The sequence below is a fragment of the Hydra vulgaris genome, chromosome 12 (assembly GCF_038396675.1).
Source record: "Hydra vulgaris chromosome 12, alternate assembly HydraT2T_AEP".
Classification (NCBI taxonomy): Eukaryota; Metazoa; Cnidaria; class Hydrozoa; order Anthoathecata; family Hydridae; genus Hydra; species Hydra vulgaris.
Genome location: NC_088931.1, coordinates 16,242,179 through 16,269,683, shown reverse-complemented (window position 1 = coordinate 16,269,683; position 27,505 = coordinate 16,242,179). Strand labels below are relative to the sequence as shown.

At 27.9% G+C, this 27,505-nt stretch overlaps 2 protein-coding genes and 1 long non-coding RNA gene across 10 annotated transcripts; 2 read left to right on the top strand and 1 right to left on the bottom strand.

The window, feature by feature from the left end:
- LOC100202608 (acid-sensing ion channel 2) lies at nucleotides 1–25,720 on the top strand. Of its 4 annotated transcripts, none has more exons than XM_065812348.1 (7): nucleotides 1–269; nucleotides 6,829–8,407; nucleotides 8,503–8,650; nucleotides 10,225–10,284; nucleotides 23,992–24,214; nucleotides 24,923–25,014; nucleotides 25,335–25,720. In XM_065812348.1, exons 2-7 carry the CDS (start codon nucleotides 6,845–6,847, stop codon nucleotides 25,529–25,531), a joined length of 2,283 nt encoding a protein of 760 aa, XP_065668420.1. In that variant the 5' UTR covers nucleotides 1–269; nucleotides 6,829–6,844; the 3' UTR covers nucleotides 25,532–25,720. The 4 variants fall into 4 exon arrangements, with proteins under 4 accessions (XP_065668420.1, XP_065668422.1, XP_065668423.1 ...); XM_065812350.1 differs by lacking the exon at nucleotides 1–269 and adding an exon at nucleotides 548–751; XM_065812351.1 differs by lacking the exon at nucleotides 1–269 and adding an exon at nucleotides 968–1,149.
- LOC136088508 (uncharacterized) lies at nucleotides 11,315–14,950 on the bottom strand. 4 transcript variants are annotated; one of them, XR_010642225.1, is made up of 5 exons: nucleotides 14,639–14,950; nucleotides 12,838–13,914; nucleotides 12,028–12,186; nucleotides 11,670–11,732; nucleotides 11,315–11,584 (listed from the first exon to the last, which is right to left on the bottom strand). It is a non-coding gene; the product is annotated as an uncharacterized LOC136088508 (long non-coding RNA). The 4 variants fall into 4 exon arrangements; XR_010642223.1 differs by having other exon boundaries at nucleotides 12,838–12,936; nucleotides 13,645–14,871; XR_010642224.1 differs by having other exon boundaries at nucleotides 11,670–11,821; nucleotides 12,838–14,904.
- On the top strand, nucleotides 14,863–19,298 carry LOC136088507 (uncharacterized). 2 transcript variants are annotated; one of them, XM_065812353.1, is made up of 3 exons: nucleotides 14,863–15,959; nucleotides 17,170–17,454; nucleotides 17,564–19,298. In XM_065812353.1, the coding sequence occupies exons 2-3, from the start codon at nucleotides 17,354–17,356 to the stop codon at nucleotides 18,633–18,635; spliced, it is 1,173 nt and encodes a 390-aa protein (XP_065668425.1). In that variant the 5' UTR covers nucleotides 14,863–15,959; nucleotides 17,170–17,353; the 3' UTR covers nucleotides 18,636–19,298. The 2 variants fall into 2 exon arrangements, with proteins under 2 accessions (XP_065668425.1, XP_065668424.1); XM_065812352.1 differs by lacking the exon at nucleotides 14,863–15,959 and having other exon boundaries at nucleotides 15,990–17,454.
- Nucleotides 25,721–27,505: the final 1,785 nt, after the last annotated feature.

Here is a 27,505-nt window from a genome sequence, read left to right as displayed (position 1 = left end):
GCGATTGAACACGGTTTAACGGCTTGCTGTGTTTATTATGAGATTATAAAATAACCTACTCTGTCCTTAAAAAACAAATAAATGTTTAGCTTGAAAATAATTATGTTTTTAGTTAAATGCTTTATGTTTGAAATATAATTCTTGCTTTTTAATACCTTATTAGTCCTCTCGCTTGTATACATTGTACACTTTTTCCAAAGAATACATGCTTACTTGGTTTCACTCAGGGCTTCTATTCAAAATTATGAACTAAAAAAAAGCTCTAAAAGGTAAATTTTTATTAGAAAACTGATAAATTTTTTTATTGATATGCGGCGTAGATATTAGATTGCAAGATTCTATTATTTCTTAAATTTGATTCAACTTGACGAAACTTTAAATTCTATAGATCGACATAACTTAAAAAGCAAACAAATGAAGGAAGCAAAAAAAAAAAAAGAAACACTCTAAAAAATTTTGGTTTGTTTTCCGAAAACAGTTTTTTCGGCTGATATGAAAGAATAATTAATATAAACAGTACTTTTTTTTTTCGAATAAATGTCAAATTAAACATTAAAAACATTTAAAAAAACTTATTTTAAATAAAATTTAGTGTCAATGAGTAGATATAAACTTTAGTTACTTTAAACTTAGCTATAAAAACAAATGAATAGAATGTAACTCACTCTTCGCTAATTCCACTTAAAGTGGGTTGAACTACACCCCGGGAAGTATTTACATTTTAAAGTCAGAGCTTTAGGGATTAAATTTCGTAAGTTTATTATTAATTTTTAGATGTTGTACAATTTCATAACTTTAAAAATTCTTTATAATATACTTCGTTAAAAATAAATTTTCTATTTTAATAAAAAGTTAAGGAACTAGGACATAAAACTTTTTCATTCAACCTGTTTCAATTTTTCATTACGCCTTTAAGTTTGTTAGAAATGAAAGTAGACTTCAAAAAAAATTAATATTTTATTAGTGCATTTTACTTTTTCGAAATTGTATTAAATTAAATATTAAAAAAAAAAGAACTAAAATAAAACTAGTGATAAAATTAACAAAAATGTGTCTCGTTCTTTGCCAATTCCTCTTAAAGTGGGATGAACCCAGATTTTTATATTTTTAAGTTTCAAAAACAGAAACAAGCCGTAGAAATTAAACCCTGTAAGTTCAAAATATATTTTTTCTCTATACTAATATATATATATATATATATATATATATATATATATATATATATATATATATATATATATATATATATATATATATATATATATAAATAAGAAAACATCAAACAATACGAATTCTCTTAATACAAATAATAATTTATAAATTATAATAATAATAAATTATAAATTATTAAATTATTATTTGTATTAAGAGAATTCGTATTGTTTGATGTTTTCTTATTAATATAACATACACTCTTATACACGATGTCTACACTGAAATATATATATATATATATATATATATATATATATATATATATATATATATATATATATATATATATATATATATATATATATGTGCGTATGTATGTATGTACATACACATTTATAAGTGTGTGACATTATTTTTGGACTTGGGAGCTATTTAGAGCTATTTAGAGCTATTTTGGGGTGGGAGCTATTTAGTGTTAAAATTTTTAAATATTTTAAAATTAAATAATGGTTTCATAACTCAAGATTTATAGTTAAAATTGTCTTAAAATGTTTTTTTCTGTCTTTACTTTGGCTGCAATAGTCATTGGCTACATCTATGATGTTTAGTTCGTCAGTTTTTTTTATCGTATATATCAAACAAACATACTTCAGTTTATCCGTGCTTGACGGTGTTTCTTAACCAGAATGTGCTGAAAGCTTTTTTTAGTTTCTTATGGCTATAAGAAGGATAAGCTTATTAAGTCTTTTAATTTATGAGAATGATTTCTTTTCAACTTTATTTGCTCTTTTGTAAAATACATAAGCGCATAAGAAAAATTTTGTCTGTGTTTTAACTCTCTTTTTATTGTTTAGTAATCTTAACTTAGTTAATGGTTACTTGCAGCTTTGTTTCAAAACAAACAAAAAAATAAAAAATCACGAAATACTCTCCAAAACAAAGAAACAAGTAGTGTAAATTCAAATTAATTTCAAAAGTTAGATAATATAGGCATATATGATAACTATATACGAAACAATTTTTTATTTGCTGAGCAAAGTATATACTTTCCCATGTTATTTTATTATTGTATTATTAGATAGTTGAGACCTAAAAAGGATATATATGCAAACGGCTTGTCTAAATATTATGCTTTAAAATACGCTAAAACTGATGTTTTGTTATTTTCAATCTTAATTTTCATCCAAAAGCTTTTGTAATTTATAACTTTTTTAAATTATAAACCTTTATTTAGTAAAGCGTCTCAAAATAGAAAAAAATAGACTAAGGAGCTGTTTATAAATTGTTTTTAATAGTAACCTCCTCTTTGTTATTTTTATAATATGTTGTTATTATTTAAGATGGAAACTTTATTCCAATTTTTTTTTTTTGATATTCATGGTTTTCTAGATATTGGATTTCAAAGTTGGAATAAATATTTATATATATTGAATAATGAAGTCAAAAGCATTTTTAAACTTGAAGTATATATATATATTTTTAGTGGATATTTTACTTGGTTATTGTTTATTGGATAGTTCAGAACTTGTCCAATTGATCTCATGATAAGCTCAATGCGAATGATTAATATCATATGTGCGATTCCAAACTTTTGATATATAGAACTGTAATGACGTAAGTTATAAGCATATCATTTTCACAGTGATTTCTTTCAATTCCAAACTATTATTGTTAGTATACTGTAGATTGATATAAAGACTGATTGTATAATCATAAAGACTGATTGTAGATTTAAACATTAATTATTCTATAACCATTAACTTTCACAACATTTTTATGCAGAATTTCATTTCAAATATTATTGATTATGCTACTTCATCTTAAAGAATTAGAACCAATGCCTAGTTAGTTTTTTGAGTTTGTTACGGATGTTGGTGATAATAAAGAATATTATTTATTAAATATTTTAAAAGAAAAAAATGTCTTTCTTAATAAGGTTATTTTTATTAGCAAAAGTGTTAACCACGTTTTCATTTGTATATTTTTCCTTTTTTGACATGTTTATAGTTAAATCGAGTTCATTCAACATTAAGTTTATTATATTTGTGATAATTATTATAGTTTTTATCTATACGGTTTAAACAGGTTTAAACAGGTTTAAATAGATTTAAACTGGTTACTTTTAATTCATAAGAAACTTGTTTATAAGGAACGAGTACTAGAGGACTCAAAATCTAGAATTCTTTTTACTACTAAGTTACTTTTTAATAAGAAACTTGTTCTATTAAGAGTTCGTGGAATATTTCCAAATTTTTCACCTACGTATCACATCAACATTTCTCTAAGTTAAATAGGATTATCTTCAACGGAGAATACCAGTTTAAACGAGTATTTCGTTTACGAATGAAATACGTATATTAAAAATCAACTGAAACTTAAAAAATTCTCACAAAACCTTTAGCACTGGTCTGGAAAAATTCTTTAAATAATAAACTTTCTTGTTCTAGCCCATTTGGTTGGTTTCTTATCAGAAAAAAAAAACAACAGAAAGAATTTATATAGTAAATATTATTTATGAGCAATATTTATAGAATAATATTTTGCATTTGTTAAATCATTTATTTCTTTTTTTTTTAAAAACCTTTTTACTTAAAAGCTGAACAATCTCATTTTGATTATTTTTCATTATCAAATCATTATTGAACCAATTTTTAAAACATAAAGACGTATTCCAGACGTGTTCCAAGGCCAATCAGACTCCCGTCCCATTTAAACTCCATCTACTCTAACCAAAAATATTATACTTTCTAATACTTCTCTTCAGTTATTTGTTTCACAGTTCAAAATTTTGTACCAAAAACAATAGAAGTATTTCCAGGGACATGGAATACATTAGAGCAAAGAGCCTTAAATAAGTAAGTTTTAATTATTAGGCATTGGTCGCACATGCGCATAGTTTTTTAGTTGTTTGTTGGTTGTTGTTTTTTTGACGTAAAATGTAAATGCACAAACAGAAAATACAATTAGTGTGATTACTGTTTTTTAGGTTAGTAGCATAAATTAATCTAACTAGCTCTGCGTGGTAATTTAAAAAGCAGCAAATAAATTATGATAAAAATTGTGATTTGAAATCTGTTTGGACAGAAATGTATCAACAAGCTTTTATTCTAAGTACCACTAGTTCAGTTAAAAGTCAAATTTTTAATGCATTTTCAAAAAAAGTTGCCTTCTTAACCACAGATTACTTTTACTAATGCCCCATACTTCATCATAAAACGATAGTTTAAGTGGTTGTTCGTTGTACAAGTCATTATGATTAATTATTTCTAAGTTAAAATTATCGTAGACAATTTTAAAAACAAACTTTAAAAACACTATTAAAAAATTAAAAAAAAAAAAGCACTGATATTACAATATTTTTAAATAATAAAGTTCAAACTAATTAATTAGTTTGAACTTTATTATTTAAGTTTATTATTTACGTTTGATAATATCACAAGTATAATAACATTAACTGCAAGAAATATCTTTATTTAAACTGTGTCTGAATCGATAATTGCATGACAAAGTATCTTAATTTTTTTACTGTTTTTGAAATAAAAACTTTTTAACTGTTTTTTTGGTCATGAAAATTTGAAACATATTTTTTAAAGCTTTAAAGTTTATTCTTTGCAATTCGTTAAAAAAATTTGAATTGAGTTGCCCTTATAAAAATCACAATTTAAAAGAAAAAATTAGATTTATTCAGGTCATGTCGCCTGGGCAAACCTGCCCTGTACTCGGAATAAGTTCGCTCAACGGTTAGGGTATGTTGGTCACAAAACAATTTATGGATGAATTCGATATAGGAAAGGATAGATTGAGTAAAAACAATTAAATAACAATAAGAAAAAAAAACAATTAAATAACAATAAACATTACAATAAGAAAAGTAAAAAAAAAACATAATAATAGTTTTTTTATTTATATCAGAGTATATATTTTCACGTTTTGTAGGTTTTTTGACAGGTTAAACGGTAAGAATTTTGCTTTTCGATAAAAAACAGTTTTTTTTTTTTTAATTTTTCTAGTTTTTGTTTTTTCCATGTTCCTGTTTCAAAGCTTTTATAACTGGTGTATTGGTTATTGTAGCAGAAATTTGTTCTGATTTCTAGGTATAAACCTAGATATAGTTCAAGACTTTTTTTTAAAACACCCACTGCTTTCGGGTGATGATAAAAGTTAAATGTTGGGAGTGACACCAGGTATGCCATCTAAATCTGAAAAATTTTCTTCCTTGAAGGTTTAAATATGATTTAAATCTTTAAGGAAAAATATAAAATACATATTTATTTTTTTAAATATTAAATACTACAATTTTTGCAGTGTTTAAATATTTTGTTTACTTATAACTAATACTCATTTACATAATAGTTTAATTTATGTAAAGTTAATTTATATAGAGTTAAGTGTAAGTAAGTTCTAAGTTTACATATGGAAATTTAATTTTTATATTTATCGTTCATTCATTGCCTTCTCAATTATGCAAACATTGCTTGGTGCAGTACTAATAAAAATAAAATAAAAAAACTATTTAATAAACAAAAGCTTGCAAACAAAATCATTTCTAATGTGGGCCATTTTACACATTCCTAAGTATTATTTTTTAGTTCAAATATCATAAATCTCTACCAAATAAATAACTTCTTATATTTTTATTCAAAATTAATAAAAAATTTTTACCAACTAAAAAAAAAAAATCAGAACAACTAACGATATTCTCAAATAACAGGTTGCATTCAACACAAAAGTTATTTTACGACAAATTTTCAATTTGTACTAGAGGGCCAAAATTATGGAATAAAATATTAAATGATAAACTTAAAACAATTGAGTTTAAGAAGAAATTATAGCAAACTATTGATGAGCGACATAACGCCCAGCTGTTTTTGAAGTATTAATGGTTGCTACTGAAAAACCAAACAAATAGAGTTTTGTCATTTTCAGCTTGGAAAGGATCATGTCACTTGTTATTGATTTGATTATTGTTTCATAAAAACTTATGACTAAAAAAATTTTCCAGATATTTCAAGATATATGCTGTTGAAAAAGGAAAGCTTCAGGATTATGCGTATTTGCCTGCATGCATTTTTAATAATATAGTTTTTATTATACTCAATATTTTTTTGTACCTAATTTTTCTTAACCAATACAAAAGTAATAAGTTAAAGTAGGACATTAGGACCAATGATTTTTATTTATAAAGTCTTTAGAAAAACGTTTTATATTATTTTGCGCTACGTTTTTTAATTCATGTTATTTTATATTTACGTTATAGATTAAGGAGCTTTGTGATAAGACAATTTATGTCTTGCTATTTGTATTTATATTATGTTTTACAACGTGAATAAATTTACACATAAATATAATAATATTATATTTATGTTTGCTTCGACATATCAAAATCTATTATAAACATTTCATTCGAAACTTTGGTTAGATTATATTGATACTTTTGTGGAAGGAGTATTCAAACCTACTTTTGACTTTGTTTTTAGTTCTTAAAGCGCATAGTTTGTGATTAAACCCAACTTGTCTAACCTGCCCCTTTAGTTAACGTGTCCGGTCTACCCAACGTCAAAGCAAAAATTAAACACTTTTTTCTTCAACAAGAATCTTTATTATTACATTAAGTTTATGTTACATTATTATAATATTTTAATTTTGATTACATTATATTATTATTCCTTTTAGGTTATTTTATTAGAAAATGAGTTCTATCGCAAGATTTGCAAATATAGCCAAAGTTTCGAGTAGACATGTTGATGATGTGTCGAAAAAAGAATCCGAGCCGTTGATAGAAAAAAAAGACGAAGAAATTGATGTTTTTCTAAAAAACAAGGATGTCATCTTTAACAATGAAACAAAACATGAAAATAAAAAATCTTACAAAAGATGGTCGCTGCTAAAAGAACATCCAAACTATTCACAGATTATAAATGAGGTTGTTGAGATGCCCGATTTTCAAGAGACTGACACTAACAAAGAGCTCATTTCTCAGGAGACCGACACTAAAGAAGTGCCAAATTATCTAGAGACTGCTACTAAAGAAATAACCAATTTTCAAGGAACTGAATCTAAAAATGATGAGGCATCAGACAAAATAGTTTTACCTGCTGATAATAAATCTGTCGAGTCAGAGGTAACGCTAAATTCAAGTGGAAATGCAAAATGGGCCGCGTTAACAAAGAAAAATGCTAAAAAAATTTTTTTAGAATCTGATAAACTTAAACAACCCGTGTTGAGTTCAAGTAGTGACTCGACTTCACAAACTGATAATAAAGTTTTAAATAATAAACATTCAATTGGAAAAAGTAAATGGAATGCTGTAAGGGAGCGTGCTAACTCTATAAAAAATACTAAAGATGATGTTAATGCAAATGAAAAACCGTCTTTACCAAAACTGATACAAGTTGTTAACACTGCCACAGCTACTAAAACAGCTGCATCAAAGTTTTTAGAAGCATCTCAAATGAGAGTTAATCTGAAGGCAAGAATGCGTAAAATAGTTCAAGAAAGGTTGACAGTAAAACAGATATTTAAACGATACGTTGAAAGTTCAACGCTTCATGGTTTTTGTTACGTTTGTGGCGATACCTTTATAGTTAGAAGAATGTTATGGGCTCTTTTAATGATTCTAGGAGCAATATATTTTATTATTAAACTAAGATATGGAATTGAGGAATATTTAAATTATCCATTTAGTACATTGTCAACGGTTGATTATGTTCACGAATTATTTTTTCCAGCAATGAGCCTATGCGCAACAAACAGTTACCTTGCTTCAATGGTTTCTAAAAATCAGTTAAAGTTACTTTACGACGAAGGAAGACTACCTTTAGATAACAATCAAACTAACCCTTCTTACAACATGTCAGGAAATGAGTTAGTTAAAGCAATTCAAGAAAGCTCATTATCAATAGAGTCAATGTTAGCATTTTGCGATTGGATTCAACAAGATACTAATAACCCTGATATACCGCCAAATCCCTGTGGTTCTCAAAACTTTACCACCTATCTAAACTACAAAGGTGAGCAATGTTACACGCTTAACTCTGGATTAGAAGGACATAAACTTCTTAAAGTTGATACTGTCGGCTTAACATATGGTTACGAGCTAATATTTGATTTACAAACAAACAAAGTTATTAAAAACAATCAGTTCTCAGGTATGAGAGTAGTAATACATAATCAAGATGTTCCACCTCAATTAGCTGACGGGTTTATTATACCCCCTGGCTTTAAAACATTTGTTAAAATGGGAACCGTACAGGTTACAAATAGACCTACATACTTTTTTAGTTTTTTAAAAATAGTTTTGTAAACTATTGGTAATAGTTTAAACGAAAAAACTTTTTTTAAATTTAGTCTAAAAGTCTGCCTCCACCTTACTCAACAGAATGCGGAACAAAAAAACTAAAGTACTACAATACATACAGTCAGAGGTTTTGCCTTCTTGAAACTCTCACAGATTTTACTGGAAAGTTATGTGGATGCAGAGACGTTTTTATGCCAGGTGCAAATTTATTTATAGTTTTATATTAAGCCACTTATGCATTAAAAATGTTTTTTAATATACTACAAAAAGTGTTCAATTCAATTTAAGAACAAGAAAATATTTTCATACTTTATTAAGGGAACAAATTTTTAGTCTTATAAGCTTTAATATTTAAACAAATATTATATAAAAAATTTCTATTGATCTTTTTGAAAAGAGGTTAGTAAAAGTACATTAATAATTATATATATATATATATATATATATATATATATATATATATATATATATATATATATATATATATATATATATATATATATATATATATATATATATATATATATATATATATATATATATATATATATATATATATATATATATATATGTATGTATATATATATGTATATATATATAATATTATATAAAAAATTTCTATTGATCTTTTTGAAAAGAGGTTAGTAAAAGTACATTAATAATTATATATATATATATATATATATATATATATATATATATATATATATATATATATATATACATATATATATATATATATATATATATATATATATATATATATATATATATATATATATATATATATATATATATATATATGTATATATATATACAGGGGTGGCGCCAGCATTTTTTGGTCTTCGAGGCATCTAACTTCCAAACAAGGAACAAACTCCAAACATTGAGGGGCTTTAAACTTTAAATGGTCATATTTTTTGAACACTAAAATATTTTACAATGAATTTTTAAATTTATCGATGAATATAAGTCTAGTTGAAAATAGTTCAAAAAAAATTTCATCAAAAACTTTTAAGACCCTTCTGACATGTTTTGAAGGGGGTCTCAAATCTAGCACGGGCCTGCCGATTAATGATATGTTACGTATATGGCTTTGTTTTTAATTTTTTCGTTTTTATTTTTATTTTTACTTATGAATTTTAATAGCTTAATTTTTATTTTTTAATCTCATGTTTAAATTTATTGTAAAAAAATGTATACATATAAATTTATTTATATTTATAAACGTGTTTAAGTTAAACGTATGTAAAATATTTATAGAGCAACATAGTAACAATGTATGGTTTTTATATAGATTTGTTCAAGAATTACTTCATAAATAACTAATTTCCAAGGGATTTAGTACTGCAATCGTTAATTGTGCAAATAGAATTGTGCACAATCATTAACGGTTAACTTGGCAACGATAGCAATTTATTATTATTATATATATAAATATATATATATATATATATATATATATATATATATATATATATATATATATATATATATATATATATATATATTCATTTATATATATATATATTCATTTATATATATATATTCATTTATATATATATATTCATTTATATATATATTCATTTATATATATATATTTATTTATATATATATATATTCATTTATATATATATATATATATATATATATATATATATATATATATATATATATATATATATATATATATATATTCATTTATACATATATTCACAGTATTCCGTTTACCTTTAAAATTTTTAAATTTTTAATTGACGTCATTTTTTTAGAAAATGGACTTCCATTCTGTTCATTGAAAGAGTTATATTCGTGCATGTATCCAGCAAAAGGTACCTAATATTGTTTTGCGTGCTAAATCTTTTTATTTAAACTAATTTTCATGTACATATTAACGTTGATTTCAAATTTAAGTTACAGTTTTGTGACATGCTTTAGTGTTTTTGCCATAATCATTTTATTAGTTTTTAAAAAAATTAGGTTTTTTATAGGCTTTTTTATTAAATAATTAGAAAATAAAGGTCATCATGACAATTTTCAGATATATATATATAATTTTCAGATATATTCAATTTCAGATATATATATATAATTTTCAGATATATAGTATAATGATTTTTTCAAATCAATTTAATTCAAAACTATTCTGTTATATCTGCATTAATAGTTTTGTAAAACTAACATATAAATTGTATATCAATATTTAACTTGGTGACCAAGACAAAAGCTCCACATTAGGGTGTCCCAAAAACACACTTTTTTAAAAATTTCAATGTGCTCTTAACTGATCCCCATTCTATAGGTCCTAAATAGCTACCAAAATCTTTTTTTTAATTTTTTAATGACTAGAAGTGATAGATGTAATTCTGAGTTTTACGGTTTTGTACACTTATGTGTATTTACTAAAAAACAGCGTTATCTAGTATTTCAATATGTTTTAATATGATGTAATAATTAGTACACAAATAATTCCCATAGGATATTATTAAAGAATAGGATCATTCCCTATGAACATTGTTAGAGATTGATATTTTTCCCTCTGGACAATATTATTCCCAGTAGGCACAGCGACGTGACAAAAACGTGAATTTCACGTTATTTTGGCACGTGACAATTAGGTGACTTTTAGGTCCCCATGAAATGACCAATTCACGTGATTTATGGACGTGTTTTTCACGTTACTTTTGGCACGTGATATTTAGGTGACTTTTTGGTCCCCATAAACTGTCCAAAAGACGTGCTTTTTACGTTAATTTTGGCACGTAATATTTAAGCAATAATTATGTTTTATAATTACAATTATAAGTGTTGGGATTCGTGTAAAGAAAAAAAAATTATCGTCGAGGAAACATTTAATACGTATTAAAATACATGGTTTTATTAGTCAGTATATTAGTTCTTGACATAAAAATTTTTAATTTGTAATAAAAGCTGCACTTTTGTTAAAATATCCTCCTTATATCCAATAAGTAATAAGTACGAAGTCGTAGATCTGCAACTTACGAAGAGCACGCTTCAAACTTATATATCTATTCTCCCATAAAAGCACGCTTCAAACATAATCTAACGAATCAGTCGATATTTTCTTCTATAAGAGCACGCATCAAACTTTATCTAATGAATCAGATTTAGCTGAAAAGAAACGAATAAAATTTTAAATAATAATATGATTATTTAATAATTATCTTAAATCACAAACTTTTAAAACAAACCTTACTTTGAGAGTTGCTAGCTACTTTTGGCAACAAGATTTTCTAGTGTGTTATTTGTTTTTTTTTATCTAAATCATTAAATAATTTTAAGAAAACAATACTACATACAGTGTAAAAAAATAAAAGTCATTTGCCTTCTAATTTTATACTCTGATTGCTAAAAAAGTAAATAAGTATTTAATAAAAAAAAATGTAACAAAAAAATCGACAGATGATTATAAAAAAAGAAGTACATAATAAAAAATAAGAGTTTAAAAAAATATTTTTTATCTATATATATATCTAATATCTATCTATAGTTTTATCTATATCTATATAAAGTTAATAACTGATGGGCGTGATTAGAAAAAGACCTGTACTCACCTTATGTGATAACATCTGTGTACTATGTGATAACATGATAATTTGTTTTCTTTGTTTTTCATCTTCTTATATTTGCAACTGTTTCTGCATTAACTTGTTCATACATTAACTCACTAGATGCAAAGGTGACAGCCCACAAAGTTGCTTTAAATGAGTAATCTACAAAGTTTTGAACAGCATTAAATGTCATTTTAAAATGCACACAAAAATTAAAACAATTTATAAAAATGTAATAGTTATCACATAACCACAAAGCATTATAGTGGGGATTTTATATCACGATTTTCCTTATCCATGGTCAGATTTTCACCTTGAGGCTCCTTTTGCTGTGGAAACATTCACCACGGCTAAGGAGCCTCATCTACCCCTAATTATATATAATATATTAAGTATAAAACTAAAAATATGTATAATAAAGTATTGTCAAATTAGGTCACCAATAAATACAGAGTGCTGAAAATTCAACTCAGAATCAAGTTGCATTCACCAACAAGATATGAATTAAATCAAATTCTTGCTACAGAGTGCGATCACAAAGAAGACAAAGAGAGGGAAAAGTGAAATTTCTCAAACTTTATAAGTTAAAAGGTTATTGGGTCTTACTACAGAATGATATTCCTAGGCAATAACATAACAATACCATTGGGTCTTCCTAGTCAATAATATTTTATGCAGAACTTATTATTTGTCATGTAGCTAAATAAATTTAATATTAAATAAGTTATAATAACTTATTTATTATAAAATTAATTACATTGATAAATTTGACAGTCTAAAATAATATACAATATGGTAGAAAAAAAAGTATACCTTGTAGTAGGGTTTGATCTTTTGTGTGTTGCAATATGAGAATTATCTGCCATAACGTTACACAATTTTGAACTAAGCTTTATAATATATTTATTAAACCTAAATTGATAAAACTTAGTTATAAGATAATATGTTTGGATAAAATATTATATATGTGACATTTTGTTCTTGTCAAAAATGCATTGCGACGTTATAAAATATCTTACGCCCTACTTTTTAAATTAATTATTATAAAATTAAAATGCAAAATAATTACATTATTATAAAAGTAAAAATTAAAAGTAATTACAATAATGAATATATAAACTACATATTTCATGTAATCATTATATTTAAAATATCCAGAAAATTGTTTACGGAAAATATCCTGAAAAAATTCAGAATATTTCCCCCCTCATTTTCCCCTTAATTTTGCATTCAGCCAAGTTGTTTCTCAACTTTTTAAAAACTTTTCTTAATTTTTATATGAATGATGACTAAAACAACATAATAACAAATAGATGAATAATATATACTTGTTATATGTTGTAATAAAAGTTGTATGTATGGAACTTGTAATATAAGTTGTATGTATGGTAAACATTTCGGATATTTGGAAAATAAATAGATAAATTTCAGAATAATATCTGGTATTCCGGGAATATCCCGAATAAGATAATCCCGGAAACTAAATTATAAAAAAATAGTAAATAAAGAATATCTTTCCAAGTTTCTAATCACAGGTTTTTATTATGAATAAAAAAAGTTCCAAAATACACAATATTTTGGCAACGTATCATTCACATTTTAATCAAGTAAAATTGTCACCTGGACAAGGTCACCTAAAATATACATGATTGAAACATGAAGAAGGAAACGGGGTAAGAGCAGGCATCAAACTTTATCTAATGAATAAGTCGATATTTTCTCCAATAATAGCTTACAACACCAAATTTAGCTCAAAAGAAACAAATAAAAACTTAAATAATAATATGAATATTAAATAATCATCTTAAATCACAAATTTTTAACACAAATCTTACATGGTGAGTCACCAACTGTTTTGGCAACAAGATGTTCTGGTGCTATTTCTTTGATCTAAATCATTAAACAATTTTTAAAAAAGCAATGCTATACTTGAGAGAAACTTGCTTTACATATTGGAAGGTCGTCAACATTGAAAGATAAGTAAAATGCAGTTTCAAATACAATAGCATCATAATCATCTTTTTGTGGGGAAAACATCGAACAAATCCGCGTTAATAACCTGTTTTATATTGTACATAATAACAATAGTAATAAAAGTGATATAATATATATAATAATAATTTCATATAACTCGAATATATATATATTAATCATATAATATTTAAATAATATAAAAAAAGGAAATAAATAAGTATTAACCCTTTTTAACAAGTAAAGCACGAGATCAAGATGTCATATATTTTAAAAAGATAAAGTATTTAATAATAATATATACATATATCAATAATAAATAACATAACACATTTATTTATTGATATTATCTTGGATAAATTCTTTAACCTTGTTGATAAAAACCAAATAAAGAAAGAAAATCTATTTTGGGTTTTTATCTAAACGACTCTTGAGTAATAATGTATGCAGAAGTTCTAGAGACATTATTATTGCTCAAGAATCAAGAATAAGTTCTGCTAGAACTTATAATTTGTCCATGTAGCTTACTTAATTTAATATTAAATTCGTTATAACATAACTTATTTCGTACTAAATTAAGTAAGCAAAATGGACAAATTCGCGAGTCTAAAATATTATATCATAAAGTAGAAAAAAAGCATACCTTGTATTTGAGTTTAATCTTATTTGTGTGGCAAATAGGGACGGCAAATAGGGTACTAATTTATTTAACTTAATTTGATATAATTTAGATATTAGATATTACAACTTAAAATATATTGCTCTTTTTAGTTCTGTTTTAAATGCATCGCGTTAAAAGATATTATATAGACCAATTTTTTTTTTTTTAATTACGATAATACTACAATAAAAATTAATTATACTATCATAGAAGTAAATAATTATAACTAATATAATGAATACAAAAACTATACTATAAAAAAAAAATTAATATAATAAAAAATATGATTTCACATTTCTTATGCCAGTTTTTTTCGAGAATAAAAAAAGTTCCGAAAGACGAGATATTTTGGCACGTAACTTTCACGTGACTTTCACGTAAAATAGTAACCTGGACGAAGTCACCTAAAATACACGTGATTGAAACGTGAATAAAACGTTGCGTGCCTACTGGGTTAGTTCGTATAATTCCCCATGGATTGGTTCACAAATAACTCCATTTAGAAATTTTTTTTGAAGGAAAAAATTTCTAAATGGAATTATTTGTGCACGAAGGAATTCTAATTTGTGCACGAAGAAATTCTCGTGTAAACGGTTATAAAAGCCGTAACGGTAAACTTAGATAAAATATTATACGAGAGGGAATAACGACTTCATAGATTTTTAATGCAAGTGTAACATTTAGTATAAATTTAGTTAAAAAACTGATTATTTCGAAATTCATATAAAAATGGGTAGAACAGCTAAAAAAAAAAGAAGATGATAGGACAGAATAAGATAAAACGGAAAAATACAGAAAGGTTGAGGTATATTTACCTATTGAAGTACCCACTGAGGGAGTTACCTCAGAGACAGCTTCCATCTAATGGTGATATTCTTAGATACTATCAATTTATCCTTCGCGAGTCACAAGTTAAATACAAACCCACTTCTACTAATGTTGGTTGCAAATTGAAATCGAAATCCAAGGATCTTGTTTGTGAAAATGGTGTTTGTACAGATCCTGATAGTTCTTGCTTGGTATCTAGGATTAAAAAAATTTGGGATAATGCTGGGTTTGGCAAGAAATTTGTGATTTGTGGGTACAATATAAAGACTAAAATCATTAAACTTAATTTAAAATACAAGAAATTGATTAAATTGTCTTCTCTAAACTGGAACAGCAGTCTTGATAAGCAATCAAAGTTAGAGAAAGATTTTCTCACAGAATCCAATCAGCTTTTTGACATCTCGACTAAGAATTTTAAAAAAGATATTCTTGCTGATAGATTGAAAACAGATGATTTCAAGCTGGAAGATATAAAGTAAGTTCATTAAATAACACTTTTTTTATTAGTGAGATTTTTTTTCCAATTAAAAGTAACTTAAGTAATAGCATATTATTTCCTTTAAAATATTTACGTTTAACTCTTTACATGGTTTGGTCATCTTCCAAGAAAAACTAGAACAATTATTAATCTTCTATATATATAAAGGGCAATGTGTGTGTGTGTGTTTGTTTGTTTGTTTGTTCTCTATAGAAATCCAAACCGCCGGACCGATCTCGATGAAATTTGGCATGGGGGTAGTCCTCGAGGGGGAGAAGGTTCTTAGCTGGGTTTTGACCCTGTACCCCGACCCCCGGGGTCAAGGGGGCTTAAAAATGGGCCCCCCTGACCCCGGGGTCAGGGAGACCGATTTTTTGGGCCGATTTTTGGGCCGATTTTTGTGTACAGATATCAGGTAAGCCAGTTTAAATATTGGCCCGGGCAACGCCGGGTAACTCCAGCTATCTTCTATATATATAAAAGGCAATGTGTGTGTGTGTGTTTGTTTGTTTGTTTGTTCTCTATAGAAATCCAAACCGCCGGACCGATCTCGATGAAATTTGGCATGGGGGTAGTCCTCGAGGGGGAGAAGGTTCTTAGCTGGGTTTTGACCCCGTACCCCGATCCCCGGGGTCAAGGGGGCCCAAAAATGGGCCCCCCTGACCCCAGGGTCAGGGGGGACCATTTTTTGGGCCGATTTTTTAGGCCCATTTTTGGGCCCATTTTTGTGTACAGATATCAGGTAAGCCAGTTTAAATATTGGCCCGGGCAACGCCGGGTAACTCCAGCTATATATATAAAGGGCAATGTGTGTTTGTGTGTGTTTGTTTGTTTGTCTTTCTTCTATATATATAAAGGGCAATGTGTGTGTGTGTGTTTGTTTGTTTGTTTGTTCTGTATAGAAATCCAAACCGCACGACCGATCTCGATGAAATTTGGCATGGGGGTATTCCTCGAGGAGGAGAAGGTTCTTAGCTGGGTTTTGACCCCGTATCCCAACCCCCGGGGTCAGGGGGCCCATTTTTGGGCCCCCTTGACCCCTCTGATCCCGGGGTCCCCTTGACCCCGGGATCAGAGGGGACCATTTTTTGGGCCCATTTTTGTGTACAGATATCAGGTAAGCCAGTTTAAATATTGGCCCGGGCAACGCCGGGTAACTCATGCTAGTTTATTTATAAATGGCTTAATAGATTTAAATATTTCTTAGTTTTTATGAAGACCAGAAGTTACATAGGAAAGGATATATGGAAACAAAAGTCGATGAAGACTACAGTAGAAGAGTACTGGATGCAAACAGGAGAAAGAACAAACTAGAAAAGTTGAGAGAGAAAGAATTAGAGAGATAGAAAAACTTAAAAGATATCAATGATGTTTTGTTGTCACATGACTCCATGACAGAAGAGATTCAATTCAGCAGTGTGGAAGAAAAGTCAAACGAGGACTGTGAAATCAGCGAGGAAGATGATTTCCTGGGTAACGGTCGGAAACGCAGGTATAGTATTATTTTAATAACATAGTTGTAACTTTCACAAGCTAAAGCTGTTTTATTGAAAAGTATATAATTATAAATAGGTAGAAAAATATTATAAAATGATACCTAGGTACAATTCTGGAGATACGATAAATCTAGCATTGAATGTTGAAAAGCTCATTGAATGTACTGCTGTTCCAGCAACAAGGTTCAATGTTGGTGTACGACCTCATCTGGCAATTTTAAGTGAAGTATTTAAAGCTGGAGGTATAGAAATTAATGATATACCGCTTTCAAGAAGCACACTTCATAGAAAAAAGTTCAAATATGTAGAACTTGAAGGAGACTCGGAGTGGATTTCAATATCTAATCATCTTAAAGGCCGACGGCTTATTCTTCATTTTGATACCAAACTGTTGGAACAAATTACCACTGGGCTTAACATTATCCAAAAAATTGAGCGACTTGCAGTCTCAGTGAGTTCCTCGGATGACGATACCATGGAAGACCATCTTTTAGGTGTTGTTCAATGTCCCTCTTCAAAGGGAGTTGACCAAGCAGAACAAGTGCACAATCTTTTAGAATATTACGGATGTACAGAGCAGATCATTGGTATATGCTGTGATACAACTGCAAGCAATACAGGCGGAGTAAATGGAGCAGTCCAAATTCTTACAGATATTTTGAAATTACCAATTTTGTGGATAATGTGTAGGAGACACATATATGAAGTACATGTATCTCACTATATGGCTGCCCTTACTGGTGAGAAAACTAAAGGTCCGAGAAGAGCTCTTTATGTCAAGCTAAAGAACAAGTGGCCTGAAATCTTTGAGAAAGTGAATGAAGTGAAAAATTTATGTAAATTGGACTGGCAAAGAGATGATCTGAAGATTGGCTCTGTTCTTCGCACTGTTGCAGAGGAAGCTAAGACATTTTTGACTAATGCAACTACTGATATAGTGTTTTTAAGGAATGATTATGGTATAGTTTGTAAGCTTGTCTCCTTCTTCCTTGGAGTGGAAGTACAAAATTTTAAGTTCCATCAACCTGGCGCCTGCCATGAGGCAAGGTTTTTAGCAGATGCGATCTACATCCTGACTCTTTATATGACTAAAGATATCAGTAATATCTTGACAGAAAAAGAAGTGCTGCAGTTGAAGGATGCAAGTTTGTTCATTGCAATTTGCTATGTTCCATAGTTTTAAAAAAGTTTTTTAGGATTTCTGGCTTCCTACAATAATTTGAAAGCTATCCAGACAGCCTATGTATTGAGAAAAGTTAGTAAGAATATTGGAAATGCTTTGCTTCTCAGCATGGGACGCCATACGTGGTACTTAACTCCGCAACTCTGTGTTTTGTCCTTTGGGGATAAAGAAGTTCCTTCTGAAGCAAAACTAAGAATGCTGTTAGCTCTGATTGAGTTTGAATATCCAAATGAATTTCAGCGTTGTAAACCATCAAATGTACAAATTAGAGAGACCACAGAGCTACCTGAGTTGATTTCCGAGCAAAGCTACCTTCTCTTCAAATATTTTAAAATATCAAGAGCAAGTATAAAAGAATGGCTTAATAATAGTCTTAATACTATAGATGTTTTTAACCATCCAGTTGCTAGATTTTATTGCATGGATCAAAAACATATCTGTTGTAAATGATGGCGCAGAAAGAAACATTAAGCTCATTAAAGATTTTCTTTCAGCTACTAGAGATGAAGATCACCTTCAAAATGTACTTTTTGTAGTTAAAAAGTCTAGAAAAAACTTGACTAAGACTATGACTAAAAAGGAGCTTGGGAACTGTTCAAAAAGTTGTATTTTTTGAGAAATGTTTCACCGCAATAAAATCTTAAATTTGCTAATAAATATTAGTTTTCTTGTATTTTTTTTTGTATTTTCATATTTATAAATATAATCTATCAAGTTAAATAGTAGAAAACAATTGGAAATGATTTATACGCATCTAATTGTTTTGTTCTAGTTTTCTAAAATGTGTTTTCTAATAATGTTAAGCTAGCTTAACATTAAAACAGTAAAACTCAGATTTTACATCTAGCACTTCCTGTCAAAATAAAACCGTCAAATTTTTTTAGTACTTATTTAGGTCACATAGAATGTGAATCAGTAGAGAGCTTTTTTTTTTTTTTTTTTGACACCCTACTCCACATACTGTGTACGTTTAAATATTCAGTCAACTCCGTCAAACGTTCATTTTAAAAATTTGTATTTTTATTATATATCTATTATTAAGGGTAGGCCGGTGGGGCTTTGCCACTTTTTATATTATAAGACAAAGAAATTTTTTTGTTACTAAGAAAATCTTATTATTTACTAAGAAACTAAGAAAATACTATTATTTACTAAGAAAATCTTATTATTTGTATTTTTTAAACTATAGTTCATTTGCTATTGGTTGATCATAGCTTCTGCTTAATTCTATTGATTTTTATAACTTTTAAATGAGGACCTTGTAGGTTAAAAGGGTCAAAGTGACATTTTTGAAAAAAACTGCTAGTTAGATGCACAGTGAGCCTAGACAACCTTGGGGTAAATCCTTCGAATTTTCATTAAAACACTATTTTTTCCTTCTATTATGGAACACTCATTATAACCTTGATCCAGCTGTTTATTACGGAGATATCAGCCGTTTCATCGGCAATGGTAGAGAACCCAGCAGCAGTTTTGGCAGCTTTTAAATTGGCTCTTGCAGAGCTTTTTCAGACTAGTCAATTAAATAATTTTGTGTACGGTGTGTCGTGTGTGTGTGTCGTGTAACGTACGTTATCAACAGTTGTATCAAAATGGGTCATTTAAAGTGTTCTCTCACTCAATCATTTATTCATAAAGTTGCTGGACGTTTTCTCTGTATCTATATTTTTCAGTTAAGGCCAAATTATTTGTTATGATATAGTCTTTGGCACATTCATTAAAACGTTTATACTTTGTGAATGGATAGTAATGAAGGCACCTTGTATTCCTCTTTGAAATAGCTGTAGAAATAGAACCTAAAAAGTAACTTTTAATTGAGATGAATATGATAACCATGGAGTATTTTGGGTTAACCAAAGATTCCTGAAACAACGTTTTTTTTTAAAAAAGACTTAGATGGTACCTAAACGAGGAACCATCTAAATATTTTTAAATCATTACCTAATTTTTACAATTAAAAAAAAATATTATCTTTTTTTTAATATTTATAAAATACTATTTAGTTTTTAGAAAATTATTACTTTTATATTTAAATTTATTACCACGTAACGCGTTACCACGTAACGCGTTACCACGTAACACGTTATCTTTAGAGTAAGTACAGTCATCAAATAAATATTATAAATTTTTAAAATTTTTAAAACTTTAATTTATTTCTTAATTTGCAGCAAAGTTTAATTGGAGAAAAGTTTTAAAAAAAAATTATAACAAACAGAAAAGTTCTTTCATTGTTGATCTTTTTGTTATTCAACATCTCCTAATTTCATAATTTCATAAAGAAAATTTTGTGCATTATTCTTTTTTTAAACTAATTTTATCAACGCTCCATTATTTTGGTTGAAACAGTATCAAAAATAACCACAATTCTTTTACCTTGAGTTGTACTGAAACCGTACAGTAGTAACAAATATAATGGCGTACAGACCGTTAACAAACATTGAATTTTTTTTCAAATTTAGAATATGCAGGCTTCTTGTTTTTCTTTTCTCCATCCCTCAATGGTAATAACTCATTATCAATTATTAAAAAATTAATCAAGTATAAAAAGAGAGAAGCAGGAAAAAGAAATTATGAAAAGATTAGAAGTTTAAAATTTAAGAATCTTGTGTTCGCTTTTTTGTTTTTGTATTTAATTTGTTATTTATAATTGTTTGACCAATGATGGTGTTATCCTTTTTTTATACATTTTTGCGCTATCAATCTTTTTGTTTCTTCTGTTAATTTTGTATTAGTTATTTTACATGATAATATATATATATATATATTTTTATAGTATTTTATTATAATAAAGTGTTTGGTGTTAGATCTTTGATCAGATTTTTGTTTACTTGACACTATCCTTATAAATTAAATAATCAAGCAAAAAAAGGCAACAATATTGATGGTCTTGCTAGACCACTCTCAACAGCCAGAGTATTCCAAGCCAAATTTTAATTACACCCTGAAAAAAAAATTGACTCCATTTAATCATCCATTTAATTTAGGCTATCCTGAAAGGAAAAGTGAATTGGGCTAGCAATTGCAATCTAATAGTTAATAGTTTCAGTTTTCTTTTCAAGGAGCATGCAGGTGCTATGTCAATGACAGAGGTCGTAATGTCATTTTAGCTGTAGAAAAAACTTAGAATTTCTGAAAGAGATCAATTATGCTGATTGCACTTTAAACTTAATTTTCACGAAGAACATTGACAAAGTTGATCTGCTCAAAGAAGCTGTCAAACAATGCGGCAAATTGACTGCTCACCTCCATCAAAGTACACTCATTGTCACGCACAAAAGTCGAAAAGACTTTGTCACGTACAAAAGTCATTTTGTCTTGCGAGATCAGGTATACAGTCAACCTATGTTTAGAAAATCAGTGCAAAACGTCAAAAAAAAAATCATGAGCTTTTGCAAGAGTAGAAGAGTAAGAGAGGTTACACATTGGTGGGAAAAGATCTAAATAACACACGTTTCAATATCTTAAAAGAAATCTTGCCGATTTTTGACTTTTTAGTCAAAATTTCTGCTGACAAAATTTCTACACTTCACATGATCATCCCAGGATTTTGCAATTTTCCCAACAATCCAAGCATTTAACTTTGTAAAAAAAAGGACAAGTTTGTGTAATAAAAAGTTGTAGTCGTAAAAAAATCAAGTTTTTGAAACTGCTCTTAATGATTAATTCACAAAGAACATTAATTTATTATCCAAAAGACAACATGCAGAATACTACCTATGCCGTTACTCACGTGCTTGATCCGTACTAAAAAGGCAGGCTTTACAATTCAAAACTTCCGGGGAAACGCATAGCCTAGTTGAGGAAGTTGATTCACCTTTTTTTCTTCACCTATTATGTTAAGAACCTTTTACTTTCTTGTACAAGTTTTGAAAACCTCAGACTCACTCCCCTGGTTCAAGACCTATGAAAAGATATTCGACATTGATGCTAAGTTTGAAAGTTTTCTGTCAGCTTCTATGGCAAATTTATTCATCAATGTAATCCATGATAGAAAAGCATGGAAAGTGACTATCCAAAACTGACTTGAACCTCGTCTACCGAATTTAAAGGAAAAATAATACTCGTTAATCGGTTGAATACGAATTTAGGACAAAGACTAATATTCAAAATTTGGTCTCAAACTTTTTTTCTATTTATTATTCGGTTTCTGAAAACATTTTTTGCTGTTGATTAGTGAAGAGTGTTTTTAAGATTGGACAAATAAAAAATTTATTTTTGGAGTTCCCATGGTTTAGAGAGAACCACTAATTTATTAAAATTTAATAAGACATTATTATGCTGCATTTATTTTTTAATACTACTGCTATTTCCGAAAAAAAAGATGCAAAAATTGATCTTTTTAACATTTCTTCAGTTATTAGACTAATTCAAAATTCTGAAGAAAATCCAGTTCCAATTTTTAAATATTTAATTTTGTCAGAAAATGAACAAAACATGCTTGATAGAGAAGCTTTAGATTTAGAAGAATTTTCCTTTAATGTTAAACATTTAAAATTGCCTCAGTGTTTAAGCCAAATAGAACTGAGTAACTTAGTGCATGATTTCAGACTTACTTAGCAAGCAGCAGAGATACTTCACTTTGAATAAAAGAATGAAACCTACTTGACAACTTTGCAAAGATTTTATATTTTAGAACAATCTTTATAAACTTTTTCCAATTTTTTGTTATAATACTTCAGGTTTCCTACCACTTTAGGGTAATTTGTATATAATTCAACTAAATGAAGACTGTTTGTTAATAGTCGAAAGTGAAGCCTCAAATGTGTCCTTTTGGTTCCACCAATACCTTAAAAAAACTGATGTGATAAATTTTTTATTGGTTTGTCTAATTAAATCATGAGAAAATCATATTAATAACAAAACTGTTAACCGTTATGTACGGTTTGTTAAACTTTATGTATGGTTTGTTAAATGTTATATATTTTTTGTTAACCGCTATGTTTTCTTAGTAAAAGATTCTAGCAGCCATCGTGGCTTCGTTTTAAAACTTGTATGTGTTTGTGTGTGCGTATTTATTTATAAATAAGAAAAAAATTTACAATTTTAATTTATAAAAACAAATTTTTACATGACTGGGGCCAGAAGAAGACAAACTTAGTCTTATCACCAAGCCCCAAAAAATGCATTCTCAAACATATACGATTATATGATTATGTAATAATATACAAATATATATATATATATATATATATATATATATATATATATATATATATATATATATATATATATATATATATATATATATACATATACATATTATTTTCTTTTAATAAGTTTATATTGCAATAAACTTGACACGGTTAAAAATTGAATTTATCATCTTAAAATTATTTTGTATTTATTTTAGAATCATTTTCTGAATTTACCATGCGTAAAGAATGCCCTGCAGATTGCGAAGAGCGTACATATCCTTATGAGCTATCAGAAGCTAGATTTATACATAACCCTCCAATAGGTTTATCAATTCAAGGTTTAGCGAATTTGCAACACAAAAAACATTTGGAGGATGAATTATACTTATCAAAGTTAGCACAAAGCATGCCATCCGAAGAACTTGATGCATACGTCGAGTAATTTTTTTTTTTATAAATATATAAATACAACAAATATAAATAAAACAATAAATCAAGTTATGTTTAAGCTTAAAATGATAAGATATATCTTTTAATTAAATTTTATTGGTTAATTGGGTTACTTTAACCTCTTTGCTGTCGTGACCGTAATATAATGGTTTACCCAAATTTGACATCAAGCCACTGTGGTGCCCGTAATAGTACGCTTAACGTTGTTTTACTTTTCTTTTTTGAAACGACATAAAACTTTGTATTGTGGATGAGGGTCTCAATATATTTTTGAAAACAAAATTTTTATTAATATGGGTATTTAATAAAAAAAGCCTTATTTTAAAAAAAATCCACAATTAGCAAAACTTTAATATTACCCATTCCTACTCTCCTGTCGAAAAATGAATAAATCATAAATTAATAATCAAAGTCTTTTTTTGTTTGATGATTTTTTGTGCATGTTTTTTAGCATTTATTTTGTTAATTTTTTTATTTAAATTTAAAGAAAATTGTTTGCCTTTAACTGATGAAAAGAAAAATTTAATTCTTTGATTCTAAATTTTAAACTAAAGTTATGAATTATTTTAATACTAATTACTTTTATTTTGTACTAAAATTTTTATTTTATACTTTTAAATATGTTGATTTATTTATTATATGATATATTATATACATTATTCAATTACAATAGTTTGATTAATTCATTATATTTAGAGACAACATTGTCAGCGTGATATTCTTTTTTGGTGACACTCGAATAGATTATAATGAACAAGAAGCTACAAATGATTTTTTTCAATTCCTAGGTATATTTACGAAAAAATAATACATTTTTGGTGGGATAAATTTTTTACCCCACATAATTACATATAAAACACCCGGTTTTATAATGCTTCGGTAATAAAGTTTGCGTAAAACACAAATTAGTTACACTCTTTTATCAAAATTTATGACATTCATTAAACTGATATCACTTGTAAAAAAATTCAAAGTACCTTACTTTACTCAAAACTTTTTAATTAATTTATGGGTAATATACTGTGTTAACTTATTTTCTTTTATTATCTATGTTAATTTAACTTAGATAATAATGATATCTAACTTAATTCTAAACTAATCATTTCAGGTAACATGGGTGGCGAATTCGGATTAATGTTGGGAGCTAGTTTATTAACATTTGTAGAATTTGTTGATTTGTTTATCTTTCTTATATATCATCAAATGCTCAGGTTACACACCCTTAAAAAAGTTCCTGATATTTTTGCAAGGAAAAGAAGTCGTATTAATCAGTACATTAAAAGACGCGAGAAAACATCCGTGTAACGTTTATTTTTAATGAAATATTTTCCAAGTTTGATTTGGAGCTTTCAACAGCAATTCATGACTTTAACATACGTTGACTTTCAGCTGGATACCTTAAAAAACTTTTCTAAACATTTAAAAGCCATGAAGTCTACTTTTAAAACTTTATTTAAAAAACTTTTTAATTAATTTAATAAATCGTATCAGTAATTTAATGCTTTTTTACTTTTATCACAGAGTTATTAAATATCTGGAGTGAGAACGAAGGTAAAATAAGTCATTCTTCAAGAAATAGTCTTAGTAGCAACATAATTTTGATTTAAATACCGCTTAGTTATTATAATTTAAATTTAACCAATCACATTCCAATTTAAAAAAACATTATCTATATTTTTTCAGAACGTCGTAAGCAATCAAAACACTGCAAATAAAAGATAAAAGGTTAGAAAAATTTGATGCAAAAAATTAGCTTCACATGTTAAATGGAACCCATGCATAAGCAACAGAAGTCATAATCTGTGGTTACCCATCCCAGAAGTGGTTACCCATACCCAGAAGTTATAATCAGATACCCATTAAGCAAACTAAGCAGTTTTTTTTTAAACATCTTTGCTTCCAACAAGGCTGCAAGCAACCACTACGACGATTTAAAAGATTGCAAACTGTATGAATCAGGGAAAGAAGATGAAGGAAGCGAATTCCAAAGAACTGATGTTCGAGGAAAAAAACTAGACAAACAAGAGTTATTGGATCACTTAGGAAAAGTCACAGAAAAAAGATGAGACTTAACTGAATGACAAGTAACACGAGAATGAATTTTAATAGATGGCACAAGAGATGCTTACTCTCTAGAGCCATGTCCGTTGTAGTATCTGTAGAAAAAAGAAAGAGAAGCAACATTACTACGATGAGGTAATGGTTGGAGGTTGGCTGCAAGAGCAGATCCAACTATGTTTACAATACGTTTTTGTACCTTGTCTAAAAGAGAAAGGGTATCACTGGAAGATCCGCCCCTGATAGGGCAACAGTATTCCACACAATGAAGGACTTGAGATTTAAAGAGATAAAGAATAAAATCCGGAGTAAGAAATTGTCAAGCACGATAAAAATATTTAACCTTAGCAGATGTTAATTTTGTAATGGATTTGATATACGTTTTCCAAGAAAGATCGGAAGTAAGAGTTAATCCTAGAAGATGAAGGGTAGATGAATCATTGAGTACATTACCGTTCATAAATATAGAAAGATCTAAATTATTGCGATTATGATTGGTTTTATCGGAATTAAAGTTCACCAGTCACTACGAGCCCCATGCTGTAGCAGAAGTGAGATCTTTTTCAAGCTCAAATGCCCCCTCCAAGCAATCAGAGAGTGTTGGCTTCTTATCGTGAAAAGAATAAATGATAGTATCATCAGCAAACAGTGCCACCTTAGATGTGAGAATATCTGAAAGAACGGTACTGTAAATTAAAAAGAGTATAGGGCCAAGGATTGAACCTGAGGTTACAGGATATGAAGAAGAGTGCTTTCCATCCAGAACAACTTTTATTCTACAATTGGAAAGGAAGGATTCAATAATCTTAAAGATGTTACCAGATACATCATGAGAAGAAAGCTTATGGAGAAGACCTGCATGCCAAACTTTATCAAAAGCTTTAGATATGTCAAGAGCAATAGCCTTAACTTCTCCATGTCAATCTAATGCACGATAAAATCCATCAGTTATTACTGTTAGCAAATCAGTTGTAGAGCAAGAAGATCAAAATCCATTTTGATGATCAAAAAGTAAGTTATTAGATTCAAGATGAGAGATCAAGTGTTTGTTAATTGAAGATTCAAAAACGTTATATACAGTATTGGACAAAACATTTGCAACCAACATCGAACAATGCTAAAAAGTGTTCCTAATTTTACATGTCTTAAAAACGAAACGAACTATACTACCATAGCAAACAGTTCAGGAGTCTGGGGTCATAGCATACCATGACATGAGCA